The 23004-nt window shown below is 36.1% G+C and overlaps 1 protein-coding gene across 6 annotated transcripts in view; it reads left to right on the top strand.

Moving 5' to 3' along the window:
* The window catches only part of wat (waterproof), a 177028-nt gene extending 164953 nt beyond the window's left edge, over positions 1–12075 (top strand). For all 6 annotated transcript variants that reach the window (XM_067778381.1, XM_067778377.1, XM_067778376.1 and 3 more), the window contains 5 exons: positions 1724–1979; positions 6567–6759; positions 7551–7790; positions 7867–8124; positions 11647–12075. In XM_067778381.1, the coding sequence (XP_067634482.1) occupies positions 1724–1979; positions 6567–6759; positions 7551–7790; positions 7867–8124; positions 11647–11737 (1038 nt within the window). In that variant the 3' untranslated portion in view covers positions 11738–12075. The remainder of the gene's footprint in view (positions 1–1723; positions 1980–6566; positions 6760–7550; positions 7791–7866; positions 8125–11646) is intronic.
* The last annotated feature ends 10929 nt before the right edge of the window (positions 12076–23004 follow it).

Raw genomic sequence — 23004 nt, 5'->3', positions numbered from 1 at the left:
TAAAACTTCTTGGAATATCAATAAGATTATTTTGCTCTTAAGCAGTTCTATACTGTCTTCTAATGTCTAATATATCCAGCTCTGAAGTTTTGTCACAGTTTCGTTTTCCAACCCAAACAAAAAATCCTTTTACTTTCACGTAAATGTAGAGCTTTTCAAAACCACAACGATTTCAAAGATCTGATATCAACGAACCAAGTTACAGAAAACAAAGTTTCGTTTTAAAAACAAGTCTAAAAGTTTAAATTTAAGGGCGGACGTTTTCTAATTTCTTTCCAATCCAGGCTGAGCTATGTCACTACCCATGCTTAACTTGTTGGGTAATGTATCAGTTATAATAAGTTTATTTGTCTCAAATTGAACTACTTCGAAGATCAAACCAAACCTGAAAGCTTTTACTCATTTTGGTCTGTCAGTAATCGGACAACTGACATATCGCAAATTTGCCACTGTCTATTCATCGAGGCTTAACTTTACACCAAGTCTTCCGTGAGTAAATCTTTTCTGTTATTCCTTATTATTGTGAGTGGCTTCTTTGTTCTAAGGAACCCAAGCAAACATAATTCTTTAAGCAATGGTTTTACTTTCATTTCTTCTTAACTGTAATGTAAACAGGCGACTGAGTGGAATATCACCTTATCTCGGATGTCAGTTTCCTCTCTCAGAATATCTATCAATGGCACCCTGTCTCAGAATTTGTTTCAAAATCATCTTGTCTTAGGATTCTGTCAATGAATGCTCTACCTTGGAACTATTTTCATAAAAGACCTATTTTACATCAAAATGTATTGAAGCTATGCTCAGATAAACATTTTTTAACAAATTCTGAGTTAGGCCGTTTTCTGAGCTGTGTCGTTGTTCAAACAAATTATGAAATGAGGGATTTTCAGAAGCGTTTTCAAAGCGACATTCTAGATATGGTGCTGTTCCGTGTAGCAGTCGATATTCAAAATAAATGAAACATGTCAATTTTTACAAAACGAACAGTAAGAACAAAAGCAAAAGGCTTCAATTTATTATTTAAGTGCCTCTTCAAAAATCCAATTAGTGCTTAGAGCTAACTCTAAGTTTTGGCATCCATGCGCGGTATACTGCTACGCTCTGACGATGCTTCTACCCAAATATTGTATACGTCCAATTAAAAAATTTTTGATTTTGATATTTTTCATGTAGTTATTGTTTTTGTTCGTTTAGCTAATTCTTGGTCCAAAACAAACCGGGTCAGTATACGGTGGTTAAATCTGCCGTACTAACTGGTATGATTTGTGCAGTATTGTAGAAGTCGAACACAAGTTTTTATCATGTTTACAAAATTGTGATATTTTGGGGCTTATCAAAACTTTCAATTGATATTTTTAAGCTAACACTTTTTTTAAGCATCTTAGATCTATTATTTTTCTTACTTTGAGTGACCCTACAAATCAACAGCAAACAAGACTTTGGCATCCAGGACTAACTAGGTATGAGGTAGATTGGAACTACTTAATTTGACTGCAGGGTTCTTTAACGCGTGTGTTGGTTTGACTGTATCGCAAGCAATTTATGTTTATGTTTACAGTTTTGCTGCTCCATGCATCATACATATGTACACGTATGTATGTCTATTTCACCTTCATTTCAATTCAATTTCTTTCATTTCATGTTTTTGTTGCTGTTGCCGACGCCGCCGCCTCCGATTTCGGTTACACCTCCACATCACCACCAACGTTACTCAACGACCCAGGCAGTCGTGCACGTTTCAACTGCTTTTGCCCATTGCAATCACCGTTATATACAAGAGCGTTTCTATCATAGTTCCATTACTGGTGAGAATGCCTGCAAGTTAGGTGAATGCCTCGACGAGCACACACTAAACGAGTTGACAGCGACCATAATCAAAGGATATCCGAACACGTACACATATACCAAAGTTTTAGCTGAGGACATTGTACAAAACTATGCAGAGAAATTGCCAGTGACGATATTTCGGCCAGGCATTGGTAAGGTTTATTTAATGCAATTGACATTTATGTCACAACAGCAAGCAGCAAGAATAATAATACATAACAACAAAAGCAATAGCACTTCGCCTATGAAACTAACAACAACAATATTAGTAGTCAGAATATTTCTGTAACACCAAACAACACTTATCCAAAGTGCCAAAAGTCTTATGCGTGAGCTCAAAGTCGTTCATACAATCCAGCAGGTAGAGCAGGTTGACTCAGGTGCCAAGCAATAATGGCAAGTACAAGCGGTAATCCTTATATGCAAATAGGCCAATTGAAAGTAATAACTTTGTACGATTTTGATAAGAGATTTTGTGCGAAGACAGTAAACGTTTGCCAAAAGTTTGAAAAACAATTAATTTTGCACCAGCAGCGATCCGTGTAGGAAGTTAAAGCTACCACTCGAAGCAAAGCTTAAATGGGTTTACGCTTTGTGAAGAGTTGAGAGTGCGCTTGCATGTTGCTTAGACGTATTTAATATCCGGGATTTGCTATGATGTTGTAACGTTGAATTGAGTTGGACAAGATAACCACACATATGGAACCTGCAATCTGTTTATAAGTTTGTGCTCAGTAAATAAATTTTAAATTTTAATTGTGAATCTCGGCCAGAAAATGCTTCTCGGTTTGTACAAGGACCAGTCTTCTTCCTGCTCGTGCGCCATCTAAGAAATTATATGAATTTCAATAGAAAAAGGCAAGAGTTTGTGCAACCGGCCCATAAACAAAGTACCTACTCAAGTTAAGCTTTGACTTTACTAAGCAGATTAAAATTTTTGATTTGTCTATAGCTACTCAGTATAAATTCTCTTCAAATTTCCACTAATTTCCATCAACTCTTGCGAAAGGGTCATAATACCATAATGTGATTTCCAACGACAATGCAGCAATTTCATTAGGCAGCAAAATTCAATGGTTTCGCAACTGCTGTTTAGCTAAAGTTGGCTTTGAGAAGAAATAACCCAACAAACGGAGGCTTGCTAGAATTGTTTGCACAATTGGTTTCATGAGCGAACATTGAGTTAAGATATAAAACTGTGAACATTTACCGATATGCCTTTAAGAGTAATTCTTGGCATTCCACTCGTAGAACACTCAGCTAGCCTAGATATGTCTTTCAGTTGATATTGTAGTCAATGTGCCAGGTATCAAATATTTCGCTAATCTAGGGTGATAAACAGAGAAAAGCAAAATTATCATCTGACCACCATAAAAAGTACATCGGCCGCGTGTGGAATAATATTGTGACGAATTTAAGAGTCCTTCATTATTCTTTGTCTTTGTTCAAATGATTGAGCTATCAAATAAATAAACTCAAATATTTTGTTGTTCAAAATACTCTTTATTTATCACAGCAATGGCTGTATACAGGGGCGGATTAAAAACTTACGAGGCCCGGGACTAAAATGAATATGGGGCCCACTTAAGGGAGCAAAATATGATGTTTTTTTTTAAATAAATAAAAACTGTTATAATTATTTTTATAATTTATTCTCGCAAATATTTTTTCTTTGGTACTTGTATATTAAAAACTATAAATTATTATACAATTAAAAATATTTTTTTCTTGATTTTGCTCTGGCAAAGTCACTTATCAAATCATCAAAATCAATCGATCGAAGTACATCAACTTCAATGCTTAACCTCATCAATGCGGCCAACCGTTCATCTAACAAAGTTGATCGATACATATTTTTTATTCTTTTTAAAACCGAGAATGACCTTTCAGATTCGCAGTTTGCTATTGGAATCGTAACCGAAATCCTGTAAGCGATGTAGATATTTGGGAATACTTCGATCATGTTCACATTTACAATCCAATTAAGAACTTGAAAAGGGCACTGAATTTGTTCTGATTCCTTATATAATTTTTCTGTTCTATTAGAGAAGAAACCTTTTGGCTGTAGTTTCAAGCGGGGTATAAACTGTTTGAGTTCTAATAATAAGTCAATTTGCAAATCAGCCGAACAAACTTTTATCAAATTTGTTGCCTTAATTTCCAATTCATCTGATGTTTCAGATTACAACAAGTATATGTCATGATATACTTACTATAGTCCAAACTCTGAACGTGCTTGCTTATATTATCTTATTCTTAACGAGTGCGTGTATTCTTTTCCATATTAGTATTGTATATAAATTTTGAGGTGCAAAATTAAATTATGTGTACGCAAATACGTAATATGATATTATTTATTTATCTCCCGATGCTGGGACCCGGGGCTATAGCCCCTGCTATCCCCTCTTTTAATCCGCCCCTGGCTGTAGAGCTGGAGAGGTTAATTTACTCGCATTCTTTACTTACAACGTGTTAAAATTGAACTGATTACGTGATTTCCTAGATTTCGCCGATTATATACCCCTCAGCTGCTGGGCCGTTATTTTCTCCCAGGGATGAGTTGTTTATTTACTTATCGGTTTTTTGTGGCTCATAATCGCTGCGGTTATATATATATGTGTGCATTTTAGCTAGCATCGTCTTTAGCTGACTGCGCTCGTAGTTGATAAGTAGATAGCCGGTATTATGTACATCTTTGCTGTGTGTGGTGTTGTTACTTCGTCTGCTTGCATTATGTGCGTAATGTTATTCGTTAGGGTACCCGGAGGTTTTATTTGGGCGAGATGTGCATAAATGTCTTCTATACATTTTGTGGGGTATTTGTGTAAATTTTTATACTCAGTTGAGCAGAGCTCACAGAGTATATTAACTTTGATTGGATAACGGTTGGTTGTACAGGTATAAAGGAATCGAGATTGATATAGACTTCCATATATCAAAATCATCAGTATCGAAAAAAATTTTGATTGAGCCATGTCCGTCCGTCTGTCCGTTAACACGATAACTTGAGTAAATTTTGAGGTATCTTGATGAAATTTGGTATGTAGATTCCTGGGCACTCATCTCAGGTCGCTATTAAAAATGAACGATATCGGACTATAACCACGTCCACTTTTTCGATATCGAAAATTTCGAAAAACCGAAAAAATGCGATAATTCATTGCCAAAGACGGATAAAGCGATGAAACTTGGTACGTAGGTTGACCTTATGACGCAGAATAGAAAATTTGTAAAATCTTGGACAAAGGGCGTCGCACCGCCCACTTTTAAAAGAAGGTAATTTAAAAGTTTTGCAAGCTGTAATTTGGCAGTCGTTGAAGATATCATGATGAAATTTGGCAGAAACGTTACTCCTATTACTATATGTATGCTTAATAAAAATTAGCAAAATCGGAGAACGACCACACCCACTTTAAAAAAAAAAAACTTTTAAAGTCAAATTTTAACAAAAAATTCAATATCTTCACAGTATATAAGTAAATTATGTAAACATTCGACTCCAGTAATGATATTGTGCAATAAAATACAAAAATAAAAGAAAATTTCAAAATGGGCGTGGCTCCGCCCTTTTTCATTTAATTTGTCTAGGAACTTTAATGCCAAAAGTCGAACAAAAATTTACCACTCCTTGTAAAATATGGTAGGGGCTTAGATCCTAGGACGGTAACTGTTTTCTGTGAAAAAGGGCGAAATCGGTAGAAGCCACGCCCAGTTTTTTTACACAGTCGTCCGTCTGTCCTTCCGCTCGGCCATTAACACGATAACTTGAGCAAAAATCGATATATCTTTACTAAACTCAGTTCTCGTACTTACCTGAACTCACTTTGTATTGGTGTAAAAAATGGACGAAATACGACTACGACCACACCCACTTTTTCGATATCGAAAGTTACGAAAAATTAAAAAAATGCCATAATTCTATACCAAATACGAAAAAAGGGATGAAACATGGTAATTGGATTGGTTTATTGACGCAAAATATAAGCTTAGAAAAAAACTTTGTAAAATGGGTGTTACACCTACCATATTAAGTATAAGTAAACGAAAAAGTTCTGCAGGGCGAAATCAAGGGCTTTGAATCTTGGCAGGAATACCGTTCGTGGTATTACATATATAAATAAATTAGGGGTACCCGACATATAATGTTCTGGGTCACCCTGGTCCACATTTTGTTCGATATCGCGAAAACGCCTTCACATATACAACTAAGGGCCACTCCCTTTTAAAGCCCTCATTAATGCCTTTCATTTGATACACATGTCATACAAACACATTCTAGGGTTACCCTAGGTTCATTTTCCTACATTGTGATTTTCCCTTATTTTGAACTTAGCCTTCCTTACTTGTTCAAACTTTATTTAATTAATTAAATAATTCTCTTTCCAAAAATAACATTTGCATAAGGTGCCTACACGGCATGGATAAATGCGTGACAATTAAAAATGTCCCTCACAGAAAACATTAGACATCAATTTTTTTGATTTCCAACGAGTTACTCGCCACTCGTAGCAGACTGGTGGCTCTTATTTATTTATCCTCTTTCCATCAGCCATCTTTTGTCGGAATTTTGTTCAAGAATGCCTGGACTCAGACTGATCATCCAAGTCCTAAGATAAACTGTTTTCAAACTGACGACACAGAAAAAGTGATATTTTACAGAGGTGTCTATATACGCATGCTCCATAAATAATATTAGGCATGTTATTTAAGAATCGATTTTATTATTTTTTGCTTTACAGTTATAACAACCTACAAGGAACCAATTTCTGGTTGGATCGATAACATGTATGGACCCTGCGGCATTATAGTCGGTATTGGTTCCGGTGTATTACGCGTTTTCAGCGGGAAAGTGGATAACAAAGCTAATATTGTGCCAGTAGATTTGTCAGTGAATGCGTTGTTGGCCAGTGCGTGGGATATAGCACGTAATACGTAAGTTATATAAAAAAAATTATATGTACAGTAACGAACAGAAAAATAGTAGTGTAAGATTTTATCAAGTTTCGTAAATCAATTTATCCTTTTTTAATGTCGACATTTTAAGAAACAACTTTTGAATTCCGTAGCGAAAAGATGGAAATGAACCTCAAAACTGTTTTCGGCAAACTTCAAAAACTCTAGAAAATTTTACGAAAATTTCGAACTTTTTATATGGAGTTTTCTAAAGTTTTTTGAGTTTCCAGTATTGTAGCCCAATCAATTTTAGTCCAACAAATGATGGTTCAGATTTTCTTCCATACAAAAAACAAAGCTGGCGTCCTTTGTATGGAAGAAAATATAAAACACTTATTGTCAAAAATCAATAAGAGAGAGATTTATAATTTGTACTTTGGGAGACTAAAATATTGATCTACAATACTGCATACTCGAAAAGCTTCGAAGATGTTAATTTTTCCGAAAACGTCTTTAAGATTTATTTAATAATTTGGGAAATATTTAAACAACGTGACATCAGAACGGACAAGGCGACAGCTGTTTCGATTATACTTTGTAAATTTCTTTCAAAGCCTTTTCTCCCGGGAGTGGGATTTGAATCCGCACTCCTACGATGGTTTTTAAGATTTGTTTGCATTTTATAAACAAGGCCACTGCTATTTTTCTGTTCGCTGCTGTGGTATACTTCCATATATTATTACATACATTGGAACTAAGCGAACTTTCCTTGATTGCCAATTGTAATATATTTTTATATATACATTTTTTTTTCACATTTGCCATTGCAGTTATGACACACCACCCATTTATAATTATGTGCCCGATGCAGATAATATGGTCACTTGGAAGGAGTATATGGAATATGGTTTCGAATATGGTTGTAATATACCAATGCGAAAATCAATTTGGTATCCACGCTTTACAATTGTGCCCTGGCGTTGGCAGTTTGTGATTTTATCATTTCTATATCATACAGTGCCAGCCATGTTTATGGATTTGTCCATGATTCTTGTTGGGAAGAAGCCAAGGTATGATGGAAAATGGGAATATAATTATGATTATTGCTTAGATAACCACTTTTTCTTCTTCTTCTTATTTCTACAGAATGTTACAAATTTATCGCAAAATACACAAATTCTGTTCTGTGATGGAATATTTCAGTTCCAATGATTTCAAATTCGATAACGATAATGTGCGCGCATTATCAGCGAAACTGCAAGGTGCCGATAAACACATTTTCGGTTTCGATATGCGCTATCTTGATTGGAAGGAATTGTTTCGAGTCAGTTTGGTTGGTTTGCGTTTATATGTGGTGAAGGATGATCCACGAAGTGTGCCTGAATCGATAAAGCGTCATGGGCGGTAAGTTTATAAAAGGAATTGAGGGTAGAGTATAATGATTTTGATTGGCGCTAGCCACTAACGCGATTTGGAAGATAAAGTCTTTCTCCACGTGGCACTTCTAGGGAGACCTCCACCCCCTTCCTCTGCTTTCAAACTTGCATTGTCGTTGGCAATTCTCACGGAACCGGAGCGTCAGCATCAACCCTCATAACAAGATGTGGTTGGTTGGTTGGTTGCCGTGCCGCTCGGATACCAAAGATCCGAGCCCCAGTAGCGCACGGGGCGCCATTTTGATGCGCATTTCTTCTGGAGCCAATTGTTGTTGATATCGTAGGACTAGTCGGTACTCCGTTCGTTCGATTTTGAGCGGACGATGAAAATGCTGATATCTTTTACAGATCATTTACCTACTTCCTTAAGTTCCGGCAGCATATGCCTACCCAGAGAATTATTTGTGCTTCTTGATTGTACCATCGTGGTATGGATCTTCTGGTAAAATTATCCCACAAAGCATTAGGTTGAACACAATATTTCAGGTAGTGAAATCTCTCTTGCGATTGGCCAGAGTGGATGTGAATTTCTATCCAGAGACTCTCTTCTGACCATATTTTGTATAGGTGTTGATGCGTATTTTTCAACTGAGCACCGTTTTCACCAAATTCAATATTTAGCGATGATATTTGGTCAGCGCTGAGTCTTGTGGTCGAGAAGAACACTGTGTGAATTTTGTTGTAAAATTCTGCATGGTTTTTTTTTTTAAATTGGCAATTAAATATTTTTGGACTGTTTTGGGAAATTAATTGTTTATCCGAAAGTAAGCGTCCAACTGGGAAAATTTTTTAGGTATAGATTCAAAAGACATTCAAGTATAGGGCAAATTTATTTTTTTTGCAAAAATTATTTTTTTTTTGGTTTGCAATAAATTTTCTATAAAAAATTTAATATTTAAACAATTTCTCTGCATTGCGGACGGAAATTTTAAAGAACAGCTTATGTAAAAACCATTTCTGGGATAATCTGCGAAAGAAAATGCTTCAGATCTGACATTGTTTGAAAACATTGCTTTGTTTAACGAAAGCTTTAGTACTAAAAATTTTGTTTTCAGTAAGGAAAAAAATAAAAATAGAGTTATTAATAATTATTCTGTTTGCATTAATATTAAATACAAGCATATTGGTGAACCAAATGCCGAATCCAAATCACTGGTGAACCCTTTTCAAAAAAATAACCATAATACAGTGTACACAAATTTAGTGCGAATAAGTGATGAAAATGTTAAATTTGGCGAACTAGCCGGACAATACGTGGGTCGAGCGTGTAGAAAATATTTATACAACGGAAAATTACATTCGTCTCCTAATGGAAATACTGGTCATACCCTGTTCAAAGGTTATAATTATTTTTTATGTCACGTAAATAAATTCCACTGTTGATCCTATCCTATGGATCTCAAAACCATCGAGAGCAGATCCAGAAAAAATTCCATCAAGTGCCAATTACATTAAGAGTACTGCCATCAGTAGTTCGGCTTATTTTTCAGATTTTTTTTCACTGTTGTCCAACAACTGTCGTAAAATAAAGCAATGTTTTCAAACTATGTCAGATCTGAAGCAATTTCTTTCGCAGATTATCCCAGAAATGGTTTTTACATAAGCTGTTCTTTAAAATTTCCGTCCGCAAGGCGGAGAAATTGTTTAAACATTCAATTGTTTATAGAAAATTTATTGAAAACCAACAACAAAAATAAGTCTTGCAAAAAAAAAATAATTTTGTCCTGAACTTGAATGTCTTTTGAATCTTTACCTAAAAAAATGTCCCATTTGGACGCTTACTTTCGGATAAACAATTAATTTCCCAAAACAGTCCAAACATATTTAATTGCCAATTTAAAAAAAAAACCATGCAGAATTTTGCAACAAAATTCACACAGTGTTCTTCTCGACCACAAGACTCGGCGCTGACCAAATATCATCGCAAAATATTGACTTTGGTGAAAACGGTGCTCAGTTGAAAAAGCCTTACCCATTTGTCAAAGTCGGCCTGTTGGTTGTTTTTTTAGCAATGAAGCACTCCTTATCGTACCTTCATTTCTCCCAGTGGGCAGGCGTTAAAGCAAAGTGGTGCAATCAAAGAGGATAAATACAATAAGAGCCGCCACTCGTTATTTTTGAGGCATTTACTCGATGTAAACTGTGAGGTAGTCGCTACTTTTTTTTGGGCGAGATGTTTATAAATGTCTTCTATACATTTTCATGGGGTATTTGTGTTTATTTTTCCGACTGTATTTAATTAATTATTTAATTCTCTTTCCTAAAAACACGCTTGCATGAAGTGACAACCCCGCATGGATAAATGGAAGGCAATTCAAAAATGTCCCTCATAAAACAAAAGTAGCGACTACCTCACAGTTTACATCGAGTAAATGCCTCAAAAATAACGAGTGACGGCTCTTATTATATTTATCCTATTTGGTGCAAACATCCGCTATTTTTTCCCGAACTGCTTCTCGATGGCAAAATTTCCTTAGGTTAATGCATGCACGTTCTTTGCTGCACAGAGGCGTTGCGCATGTTGGCTGCCTAATGATAATGATCCGTGACGATATTTGGACCTTATAGGGGAGTGTCATCGCATGCCTTTTGTAGTTTCTCATAAAATGAGCAAACTAATAAAATACATAATTATAAGGTGCGATAACCTCCAAAAAGATTTTAGGCCGAGCTTTTCTTCCTACTTGCCTCGTGCTCTTTTTAATTTTTCCTACAAATTGGTAGGAAGGGACTTGTGTTATGCCGACTACGAACGGCATCTGCAAGGCAGATGAGTTTTCACTAAGAGATTTTCAAGGCAGAAATACACTCGGAGTGCTTGCCAAACACTGCCGAGGCGCGACTCCACATTTTCTTTTAATTGTTTCTAAAGTTTTGATGTTGCTTTGACCGGAGCGTGAACCGAGAATCTTCGGTGTGGTAGGCAGAGCACGCTACCATCACACCAATGCTTTATTGAAATAATTGCCTTGGCGGCGAAGCTTCTTTCCCATAAAAAAAAAACACGGTGGCTTTCAATTCGGTTTCCCTCTCCGCCGCTATTGCCTTGACCCGTCCATCGTAATTCCTGTCTGGTGGTGATGCCAGGCCTTGCCTTCAAGAGGACATTAGCCCGTCGAACAGCGGGGCTTCCCGTAAAAAGTTCCAAATCATAGTCCTTAAATCATTTGTCGTGTTTATAATCAGAATAAAGAGATATCATTCGATGATTGTTTTTTAGTCTTTGAATTGGTAGGGCTTTAGACTAGGTACGAAATCCAAAGTACAGCGTACAACCAGAGTACGGAATTGTTGATTTAATGTCCTCTCATGACCGGCATGCCTTACCACGGGTTAATGCTAAGCGCTTTAACCCTAATAAGGCGGGTCATATCCTATTTACGGAACGAAAATTTTATGACCGTTATATATTTATGACTTCATGAAACTATTTCTTTTCAACTTGAACTCAGTTTGAATAATTTGTTTGTATTCTTTTCTAATATTACAGGCTAAAAGTACTGCACTATACGACGCTTTTCGTTGTTTATTCACTGGGTTTAGCGATGTTATATAAGATATTTAATTTCTTTCTTTTCTAGTAATATATTATATCATTAGACTATTAAAAAATATTTTTTGTTTGTTAAATTTTCCTCCTATTTACGAAAAACCTTTATTTAAAAAAAAAAAAAAAAACCATCTGTGGCAAAGCTACTAAAAATAATTCACTAAGAAAAGATAAATAAATGTTGACTCAAAAACAGTAAAAATGTTATTCAGGACTTGTTAATTTTTATGATGCGCTAAATGTGAATTGTAAATGTAATTTAAACATTTGGCTCTACATTAAATAGTACAAGCGGTCCAATTGAATTTGTATTTAGAATAAGGAAAATAATAAAAAATAAATATATTTAATTAATTACTGGAAAATTTATGTTTTATTCTTCATATTCTTCTCAGAAAATTTTCTCGATGTAGAAATATTCACTTAGTGACGTAGAATTTCTTTGTTTAACCATTTTGAAGTAGCACAGATTAGCTGCCTTGCTTGAAGTTTTTCTTTTCCTTTTTATTTATATTGTTACGAATATTAGCAACAATAAGGGGTACTGTCATCTCTAAGCCGATGCTAAGACTGACTTGTATGCACATCCATAAATCAATCATTATGTATCTACATAAACGAATCAATCGTTATATCTACACATATATACGTACACGCAGCGGAGAAGCAACGCACAAACACATGCAGATATATTATCTCAGATGCTCCCAAAAGTATGCAATTGTAATTGTGGAAGTGTCGCTCACAAATACACGCGCATATCAGAAGCTATACACGTGCATCTGTAGTTATAATTATATGGCAGTAACTACGTAAATTCTGGAAGCGCCTAGAAGATGCAACGAGGAAATCACAGAGTATAAAAGTACCAACAGTAGAGACGCGAGAGTCAGTTTTGATTAAGCACGCTATCTGTCGAGCAATAGTAGAGTTATTTATTGTGAAGTACTTTAATAAAGACCATTTTGCATTATTGAATAGTGGTGTTATTTATTCAACAGTTGAGTGATTCTAACTTAGCAGAAGTTTGCAAAAAAGAGGATTTGCAGTAAATTCGTTAAAATATTAACAAGCACTTTATATTCATCTTCAAGTCAAGTGTTTATTTCGTTATTTATTTACTAAACATATTACTTACTTCGTAGGCTAAACTTTTCAGAATTTCATTCATACACCGACAGCAGTCTCCAATGGATTTAACTCCCTTGCATATTCCGCATTTAACTTACCTTTAAAGTTCGCCTTTTAAACTTTTTTATTTGACATTTATTTGCATAAATTTGTAGGTTTCTATGTGTATGGGTTTGCTTATATAACGGTATTCATACATCTGTTGCTTGAAGGCATCTGAAATTTTGCGTGATTTCGCACATAAATGAGCCAAGTCGTGCGTGTGGAAGACAACTCACTCAAGAATTGAGCGTCATTTTGTAGTCATTTTGAAATTAGCTTAAGGCCACTCTCTGTCAACATACTCATGTCTGAAATTTGCATAGGTGGTGATAGGATTTGAGATTATGGCGCGCTAAATGTTTTAAGCCGTTGATACATATTTTTGAAATAATCCAACTTTCATCTTTCGCATTATAACAAAATGTGTAATATTTTGTGTTTATGGGATGGGATTTAGATTTAGCTATAAAAAAATAGTGCTCTCAGAACAACACCTACCTTGGCACTGAATGTCATGCTGAGCATATATCCAGTAGATATTGCGAGAAAGGCGGCCGCGGCCCGATCGTTAGTCAGGCTTCGTGATATGGGCTATGCGCTTTCTGACTTCGGACACTCTAGCCTTCTTACCAGTTTCGACTTTATCCCGGACAGGACGGAATATTGTATGCCGATAAGTGCTCCCTGTACAACCTTCACCCCAGTCATTGCACGGGGAGAGAAGCCAGGAATAGGAATTATCTGGGGCATGGGACCTGTTAACTTATTCACGGATGGGTCGAAGTTGGACGGAAAGGTTGGTGGGGGGTCTTTTATCAAGAGCTAAATGTAAGCCGCAAGTTTAAGTTCGCTGATCACTGCAGTGTATTCCAAGCGGAAGTTGCTGCGATTAAGGATGCGGTGGATGAAATGCCACCCAGTGCTACTACGGTTAGGGAGTATAACATCTACTCTGATAGCCAAGCCGCTATGAAGGCCTTGAGCTCAACTACAGTGCGATCGAGTGGGAGTGCCTGATCTCACTTGCGATTGCATAGAATTATTTTACAATTAAGATTATCTGGGTCACGGGCCATAGTGATATATCGGGTAACTGTCAAGCGAATCTCTTAGCCCGCATCGGTACAACTGAATCGGATGAAGATGGCTTTAGGGATTTCGGGATTCCGCTGGCCACCTGTGGATTGCTCCTCCATAGCTGGGCCTCGAGTCAGCTCAGCAAACGTTGGGCGGACACCGTGTATTGCAGGGTAGCAAGATCTTTCTGGCCGAAAATGGATGGCAGGAGGTCTGCTGAAATAATTGGGTTCACTAAGGCTGACCTATCAATGGTCATTGGGGTTCTGACAGGGCACTGCCCCATGGGTATCCATGCGGTACGTCTCAATATACTGGAAGCTCCATCCTACTGCAGCTGTATGGCGGATGATGAGGTGGAATCACCAAATCACTTTATGCTTGATTGCTCAACTTTTCCCAGAGCTAGGCAAAAGTACTTCGGTCGCGACTCACTTGGACTTCCCGAGGATTTATCCAAAGTTGAGATCAGTATGATTCGGAGCTTTATCGTTGTTACCCAACTATTCTCAACGTAGCTATATCTACGTTACCGTTATTTTATTGCATGTGGTATCACAACGGAGCTTCATGTGGTCCAAGTTGAGCTCCCCTTATTAGGGCAGGTACCACCTAACCTAACCTAACCTAACCTAAGGGAATAATATCGGTAGATACCGGCTGGGTTTCCGGTCTTTGGTAGTGCGTTTATCCTTGTCATTCTCTGTTATTCTGGAATGGCAAATGCTTTTAACAACAAGTAGAAAAAATGTGCTAAGCTCCTGATGACCTCATGGCCAAGGTGTTTTGGCATCGGCATAGATTTTGCGTCTGGGACTATTGATATGGAAGGATCGGCCTTTTTAATGGCTCCTTTAACCTTTGGTGAGGGTCGACTCATCTTACTTGTGTTTATGTGCCCGTTGATTTGGACGATATCTAGCATTGTTAACTGAAGTATGCATTGCCAATTGGCTACAGAAAGCACTCGCGCATTTCCTCGAGTCCGATAGACGAAATTCTAGTCGAATAAAGTCTTCAAATATTAATTAGTATGAATAACACCACAAAGTTATATTAAATGATCTATTCAAAAGCTGACTAGAATGAATAACTTCACAAAATTCTATTCAATAAACTAGAATATTTGCTGACTACTTTGGCTTTTGGTTGCAGGGATTGGTATCGCGGCATTTGTGTCATTTATATTTTTTCAAATAATAAAAAAATGAAAGTATTGACGCAAATAAGAAATAGGAATTTAGACGGGTAACAACGCTTTTCTAAGACTACGAGGTCAGAGACTTAAGTGGACCTGTTTGACTTGCTTCATTACAAAACACGATCAGTTTTTGGAGAAGTTATGCAAGCCAGGAAGTTGAGGATTTAGTAACGACTTTCAATTTAAACGACAATTGTAGCTGCTCGCCACGTTGTAAATAAAGTCGCAGAGGATTTTGCCAGAGGAAATCCTGACACAGGTATTTGCTTATTTCGTGCGAGCAACTTAAAAAAGTTTAAGCCTAATCAAAATTATGAAATCTCAAAGGTTGTTCGATTTGTAAAATAATGACCCATATAGGTGAAATTTTTGGCAATTTCAAAATCACTTCAGGATTAATTTAGTTTAATTTTTATGCCGGACTATTTTCATAATCATTTCGAGACAATTTTGAAATTTTCTTAAGGCCTGAAGTACTCTCGAAACGATGCCGGAATGTTCCTGTGACAGTTCTAAACTAGTTTTAGAATAATCTGGAAATGATCCAGAAGTTCTCCCGAAATGTTAACTAGAGTAATTCCGAAGTTATCCTGAGATTATTCCAATTCGGTCCTAAAATTTTCTCGAAATATTTTCGAAAATAATTTCGAAGTTATCCCGAAATGTTTTTGAAATAGTCTCGAAAAGATTCTGAAGTTGTCGAGAGTGATAACTAAAATAATTCCCAAGTCATCCTGAATTTGTTCCAAATTTGTTCTGAAATAATCCCGAAATGATTTCAATAATAATCCAAAAGATATTAAAAGATTTTCTCAAAATTGCAACGAAGTAGTTGCAAAATTTTTTTAATTATTAATTTTGTACATCATTTTGCAATTCTTCGCTAAGGAACGTTGAGAAGATCCGTCTGAAATTTGTGAAAGATGCAAGCTCAGCTCTGTTGTTGTTGTTGTTGTTGTTGTAGCGATAAGGTTGCTCCCCGAAGGCTTTGGGGAGTGCTATCGATGTGATGGTCCTTTGCCGGATACAGATCCGGTACGCTCTGGTAGCACAGCACCATTAAGGTGCTAGCCCGATCATCTCGGAAACGATTTATATGGCCACATTAAACCTTCAGTCCATCCCTCCCTCCCCACCTCCAAGTTCCATGAGGAGTTCTTTTCTATTGTAAAATAAACATACTTACATATTACTTTTTGCTACAAAATTGTTTGTGTCTATTTTAAAGCCTTCCGAATCTAACTTTAATCGATTTAAAGCAAGTTTTTTTTTCTTCCATTGAAAAGTTTATGAAAATTTAATTTAGCTTTCAACATTCGTATTATGAAACATTGCAAACAATGACAATAAATCGAATTACAACTACACAATGTAACAAAATAAGGATTTTTTCATGCAACGGAATAATCGTGGTATTTTTCGCAGAACGGACTTTGTACAGATCACTTTCGCTGAATATATTTATAGTTTAGCTTGTCTGAGTTATTTTTTAACTGCACTTACAGATTAAGGGGTGAAAAGGTGTCCTTGGTCAAGTTGTGAAAAATCTGCAAGAGTCACCACTTCAGTGTCTTAGGAAATGTTTTGCGCTCTCTAACTCTACACAATAAGCCCTTCTATACATTTTGTTTTACTCCAAAAGGGAAAACGCCCAGTTAATCTTTCGCAGCATGTTGCATCAACGGAGTAAATATTTCGCAATATGTTGCAAGAACACGTAGTGTGAAAACGTGTTGAAAGAAGACAGGATGGAATTTCACATAATGAAATGTTAGTTATTTAAAAAGAACCAATGTTCCTTAGAAAAGCTTAAACTCTTCACTCTGCACATATGGCCGAAGAATACCTTGTGACAAGTTGATATTTTAAATGCAAATCAAAAGTCAACTACTAGCGCGAGAGCTGGCTAAGATTGTTTAGAAAAATTTATCAGCGCGATATCACCTTTCCAAAATATACCATGGTTATTTTGCTTCAAAATTTCTGTTGTACAGTGTTATCAATTTCAATTTTATACCTGCGTAAAATATGTTTGCATGCATTTTGTATGAATTGTGGTCATTATAACAAAAACATATACAAATACGGTATCAATGTTTCATACATATGTAAGTCGTTTTGTTCATTTGTTACAATTAAATTGAAGTTATAACAAAATGTTGGGTGGAAAATAAATTTAGAAATGCATACACACGCTCAAAAAGAAATATTAAATTTGTAATACGAGTTGTTTTGCAACAACGTTGTCAATAGATATGCAATTCTAAAAGAAAGAGTTCAAAACACCATGGTCTTAAGTCACTTTCGAGTCTACGTCATTCCAAACGAAGGGTTGCTTGGGTGTAAGGTTGTTGCAATACTAAGTCGTCCTAACATTTTGAGCACAAAGCTATATTTAGGGACTCGGAAAGGTACATTACTTAGATATAATTTTACATCTATGGTCACAAGCAATAATCTCCTAAGTCCTATCTTTTTACACGGGACTTAGGCGATTATTGCTTATGATGACAGACATGACCACAAAGTACACACAATTTCGCTATATCTTTGTAAATAGCAAGCGGCCAAAATAAGGATTCAGATATAAGCTTTTCTTAAAATTTAATTAGCTCGAAGTGGACTTTAGAGTCGAGCAATAGTTCACATTTTTCATAGAACTGTATGCGGAATTTGGTGGCCGCCGCGATCTGGTGATAGCGTGTTCCGCCTACCACACCGAATATCCTGGGTTCAAGCCCCGGACAAAGTAATGTCGAAAATTTAGAAAAAGTTTTTTCAATTATAAAAAAATCTAAGCGGCAGGGTTTTGGAAAACACTCCGAGTGTATTTTTTCCATGAACAATTTGTAGGAAAAATTAAAAGAAGCACTACGCAAATTGGAGCAGAAGCTCGGCTTGAAACTTCTTCGGATGTAATCGCGTCTTGGTTTTATTTATCCGTATGCAGAATTTGATAGAAAAGCTACTAAACGTTATAAGAGCAAAATCTTTAAGTATTAGTTCAAAGCAGTGGTGCACAACGCATGCAGAGCTTCCAATACAAACGACATTGTTATTGTGGAATTATATGTTTACAGGGAGAATGTTTGGGCATAGAACATGGAAATGCTTGAGATATTTTCTGCTTCGTTTAAAAGTTAAACCTAATTACTGATTGCTTTGCTGAACCTCTGTGGCTGCGCTTCCATCAAATGTAGGGAAACGACAAATAAATTTCCCAAGCTCTTGAGAAGACCAGAGACTGTGTCGCTTAGCATTGTATCTGGCAAATCGCCTGCTTGCAGCTGACAGTGCGAGAAATCATATTTGCCTTTCACAATTTAAACAAATTTTTGTAGCTTTTGCAAGGTTTTGGGTGCGATCCATTTTTAGTAAGGTTTGTGTATTCTTTCGAAAAGACGTTTCTACTTTATTACCTACAAAGAACTATGCAAGTATTATCTTATATTTAGCATCTGGCATTTCAAAGCGTTTTTATTCCTAACAACCTTTTTTAGGTTTAAAGAAGCTAAGGTTTTTAAATTAACTTGAGCTCGTCCAGGATTGAAATTAAACCATAACAGAGGTAACTGTACTAGAGACATTTAATTTCGGGCAGCCGTTACGGACAAATTATTATTTTATTATCGGCTTATTTTCAATAGCTGTCGAAGGGTCACAAATTTGTCCTGGATTTTTATTGAGGTTCTATCGGTATCTGTTTTATAATGAACCGATGTGCCATATGGAGTATATCGATAACAACACTCCGATAAGTAACCGATAGCTTTTCGGTATGAAACGGATAACTTTTCAAAAGAAAAGTGTTAACTCTTCGATATCATTTCGTTACTTTTTTATAACACGTCGATATATTTGCGATAAAGAACGGAAGCAGGCCGATAAAAATTGGTAAGACAACAATAACAAATCCATAACTTTTCCTTAGCCAATCAATTTTTTTTTTATATCATATCGATGCTTGTTACACACTTAATAGTCCATACAAACTTAAGAACATATGTATATGCATGTAAAAAATACAGCTTTTATTTCTCTTTTGAAAACGAACAAATGTCAGTTACATTTCTACCGGATTTTGACACCAGTCTAAAGTTTGTAGTCTCTGTCTTTATGGGACGTTACTTAAAAATCGATTGCTATAATCAAAATTTTCGTATCAAAATTAAGCGGTTATACAAGAAAGTCACCTTAACCAAAATTGTCCAAAAGGAAAAAAAGTTGATGCAAATCAACAGAGGTGGCAGGCAAACAAGATTCATATAACTCAATGTTGCATGCTTTTAGGCGAATTTGACGTAATGTTGGGCATTTTTAAAATGGAATAACTCAATTATTTAAGAAAGAGTTTGATTTGTTATTCCTACATTCTTTTTTAAATTCAAATTAAGTATATTTTTATGTTGATTGGGTTGCATAAATATGTATAATCGCACATGCACATATACATATATGTACATTTTAGTGTATCATTAAAACGAACAAGAACTTCCCGCAGCAAAACTGAAATATTGAGAATGCAATTATCTGCTCGGTTACGTGGAAAATATATAAACATGTAGTCGAATAATTCATACATATATTTGTGCTTAGGTGCTTAATACTTGTAGGATTTTTCAACATTTAAATACCCAAACGTGTGCCTAAAACCTATTGATTGCTCTTCTCATACGATGCATCCAGTAAGAGGGAAAACTTGTATTGAAATGTGAGACATTTTTCTTTCGAACTTAGTTGATTGTTCTCGGAATAACATGCCAACAATGGAAGAATTGTATATATTTCACTTGGCAAAAGTTATTTTGTTGCATACACAGAAAGTTTGCTACCCCCTGACCATTATTGATTGAAGTAATTTAAGTATCCCAAAGCTATACTTCAAAATTATGACACCAAAATGCTCTCAATTAAAGTACTTGCTTATAACTTCGAATGCGTGTGTGTGTTTGTCAACGAAAGCGAACGAGTATGGTAATGTTTCAAAATGCAAACATGCATACATACATATATATTTCTAAAAACTTAAGTAGCACTGTATGTACGTATGTATGTAAGCTGTTGCGTATATTAGGCAAGTGCGTTGTGGTCAAATTGTAGCGATAATGAAAAAGTAAATAAGGAGAAGAATTCACGCATAGCAACAGCAGTAAAGACCTATGAATTTGAAAAATATGAATGTCGTTATGTGTGTGTGCGCGTGTGTGCATATTAATTTAGTTATTTTTGTAAATTTTCTCGGAGTATGCAAATCACAATGTGCTTACGGTTTATAACCAATCACCCACACCACAGGCTGATAAGAAATTGCGTGCAAGTTTATAAATACCTTTGGAAAGATGCATTGGGGTGCGCATCTTTTTGAGGGTTCTTTGAGCTAGGTCGGACCATGGTTGTTGAATGATTTCCAGCCAAAGATATATTCGGTTGTATTTTAACTCGGCCTCATCAATGCCTGGTTGCGCGATAAGTAACTGTGGTGCTGCTGTGATGGGTGACCATTTCTCCAGAAAGTACGAACAAAATGACTTACTGAAAAACTTGTTACGTCGATGCAAAGAAATAAAAAAGCTTTAAAAGTAATGATGCGGCCATCGGTAAGGGAATGAAAAAGACAGAGAGAGAGAGAGAGTCCTCACATAACAACTAACAATTTTTCACCGCTTGGGACCGTAGTCGACGCAACTGACCGAGAGAGCTATAGGTTGACATTGGCCAGTGAGATGGGCATGGACCCCTCGATCCTACAACTGGAAAGCGGGAAGAAGCACCGCGTGGGAATAAGAGATCGTAGAGCTGAAGATGATACGCAGGCTTAAACGAAGCGGAATGTGAACGGAGAGCGCCCAACATCAAAATTGTGAGGCATGATAGTCGCGATGGCAAGAATTTTATATTTAAAAATTTAGCCCGAAGTGAGAAAGGGGTTCTTAAGTTGGGCAGCCATATACACCAAAAGTTGCAGGGGAAAGAGGCAGAAATGGTAGTAGTAAGCCAACAAGAGATAATGTGTTGATAAACTAAAAGTAGGTAACAGCGAGGCCCTGCCCAAATCGAATATTCTAAAGGGAGATAAAGTTGCTAATGCTGTTTTCCCCGAAACGGTGATCGAAATGATGAAATAGTGTCCTACTTCAGACAGCTGAGACATCTCTGTGCAAATACGTCTACTGGAAGGTGATACTGTGTATAAAGTAAATGACTTAATATCATAATTAGAATGATATAGAACCAACCAAATACAACTTAGAGTATATTTACCTAGTAAGGCGGGTCAGCAGTACATCCACCAAATAAACAATAAGGAGGAGGATAAGCTGTACCTAGAGCTTGGGAAGATCTCTTCTAAGCTAAGTGATTAATATTTTTTTATTTTATTTTTTTTTTTAGCATCAACGAAGTGTTAAAAGTTAGAAGAAGAATAAGTTAAAAATGAACTGACTTAATTTTTGAAGACATTATGATTAGTACCCTTGCACATCCTTTTTAATTTTTATATCCTTAATAGTTTAGCGCTTGGGGCAATTGAATAATTGAATTAATGACGAGATCGCACTAAATGCTCTCCAAGCAGCCAGAAGCTGGTAGACAGTAAAGTGCCGTTAGTACGGAAGTAAGCTACAAATTTGGGAAAGTTATTTGTGTTGAAACCAGAAGAACGGGAGCGAACGAGATTGAGGTCTACTATCGTTCTAGAAATGTTTTCTTTTATTTTGTTGTTTTTTCATACTTTTTCTATACTTAAGAAGTGCTTTTCAAATTTGAGTTGTATAAACTTGATTAACAGTTAATTTGTGCGCTTATCCCGTTGTAACTTTTAGCTAAAAGGTATCAACTATCTAACAACTTTGCTTAGTTGCTCATATTTCTTTTTATTTATTAACTAACAAACTTCTCTTCGTTGAAATTTTGTACCATACGGGAGCAGAGTAATTTAACGAATTTAGTTGACTTAATTTCAAGAGTACAGTTTTTTGCCAAAGTATAATTTGTTCTGGCCAAGCAATTATTTAATTTATATTTTGGTTTACAAGTGCTTGCATATAAGAGAGAATTTGAAAATATATTAGCCTCTTGTTATCAACTCTTGCGCTCCAGTTTCGATTCACTCTCTCCTCCCTCAATTGCTCTGCATTTATTTTCCCTGATTTCATGCCTCTTTTTTGAATATTCACTCTCGGGCGAATACCCCTCTACTTAATCTCTCTATATAGTTATGACGTTTTCCTTGCGCTCTTGCTCAATGTTTGCATGTATTGGTGTTGTACTTAAATGTTGCCATTTGTGACTTTTGCTTCATGAAACTTTCTCCATTGTTATTTGTCTTCAAATTCTTTGTTATTTTCAATTACCTACCTTTCTGTTTATATGCATACAATGATACATATGTACATTGCGCCTGCTCTCTGTGTCACTTTCTCTCTTAAAGCGTGGTTCGTTCATTCGTGAAATTAATATTGGGCGGCATATTGATGATATTGATGCACATGAAGTGAAAGCGCCCAAGTGTCTACCACGGAAAGCAGTGAAATTTTTGAGTAAATATGAATGAAGTGAGACGACAGTAGACAGACTCGCCACATTGGCTGATTGACTGAGTGACTGTTTTACTGAGTAGCTCTAACGTATTAACTGAGCGACTGTAAGGTTGAGCAACTGAATGACTAAATGAATGACTTATTGACTGACAGAGTGATTGTGTGATGTACTGCTAAGTTAATGCTATGCGGTGCGCGCAATTTTCTTCCAAATTGATATGCTGTTGTTGTTGTTGTTTTTGGTTATTGCTCATTGTATTTGGCTATTAACTGCTTTTGCTATTGTTGTTTTGGGTAATGTTGCTAGCG

Source organism: Eurosta solidaginis, chromosome 1 (assembly GCF_040869045.1).
Source record: "Eurosta solidaginis isolate ZX-2024a chromosome 1, ASM4086904v1, whole genome shotgun sequence".
Lineage (NCBI taxonomy): Eukaryota > Metazoa > Arthropoda > Insecta > Diptera > Tephritidae > Eurosta > Eurosta solidaginis.
Note: the sequence above shows the minus strand (reverse complement) of the source record. Positions and strands in the feature narration are given on the sequence as shown.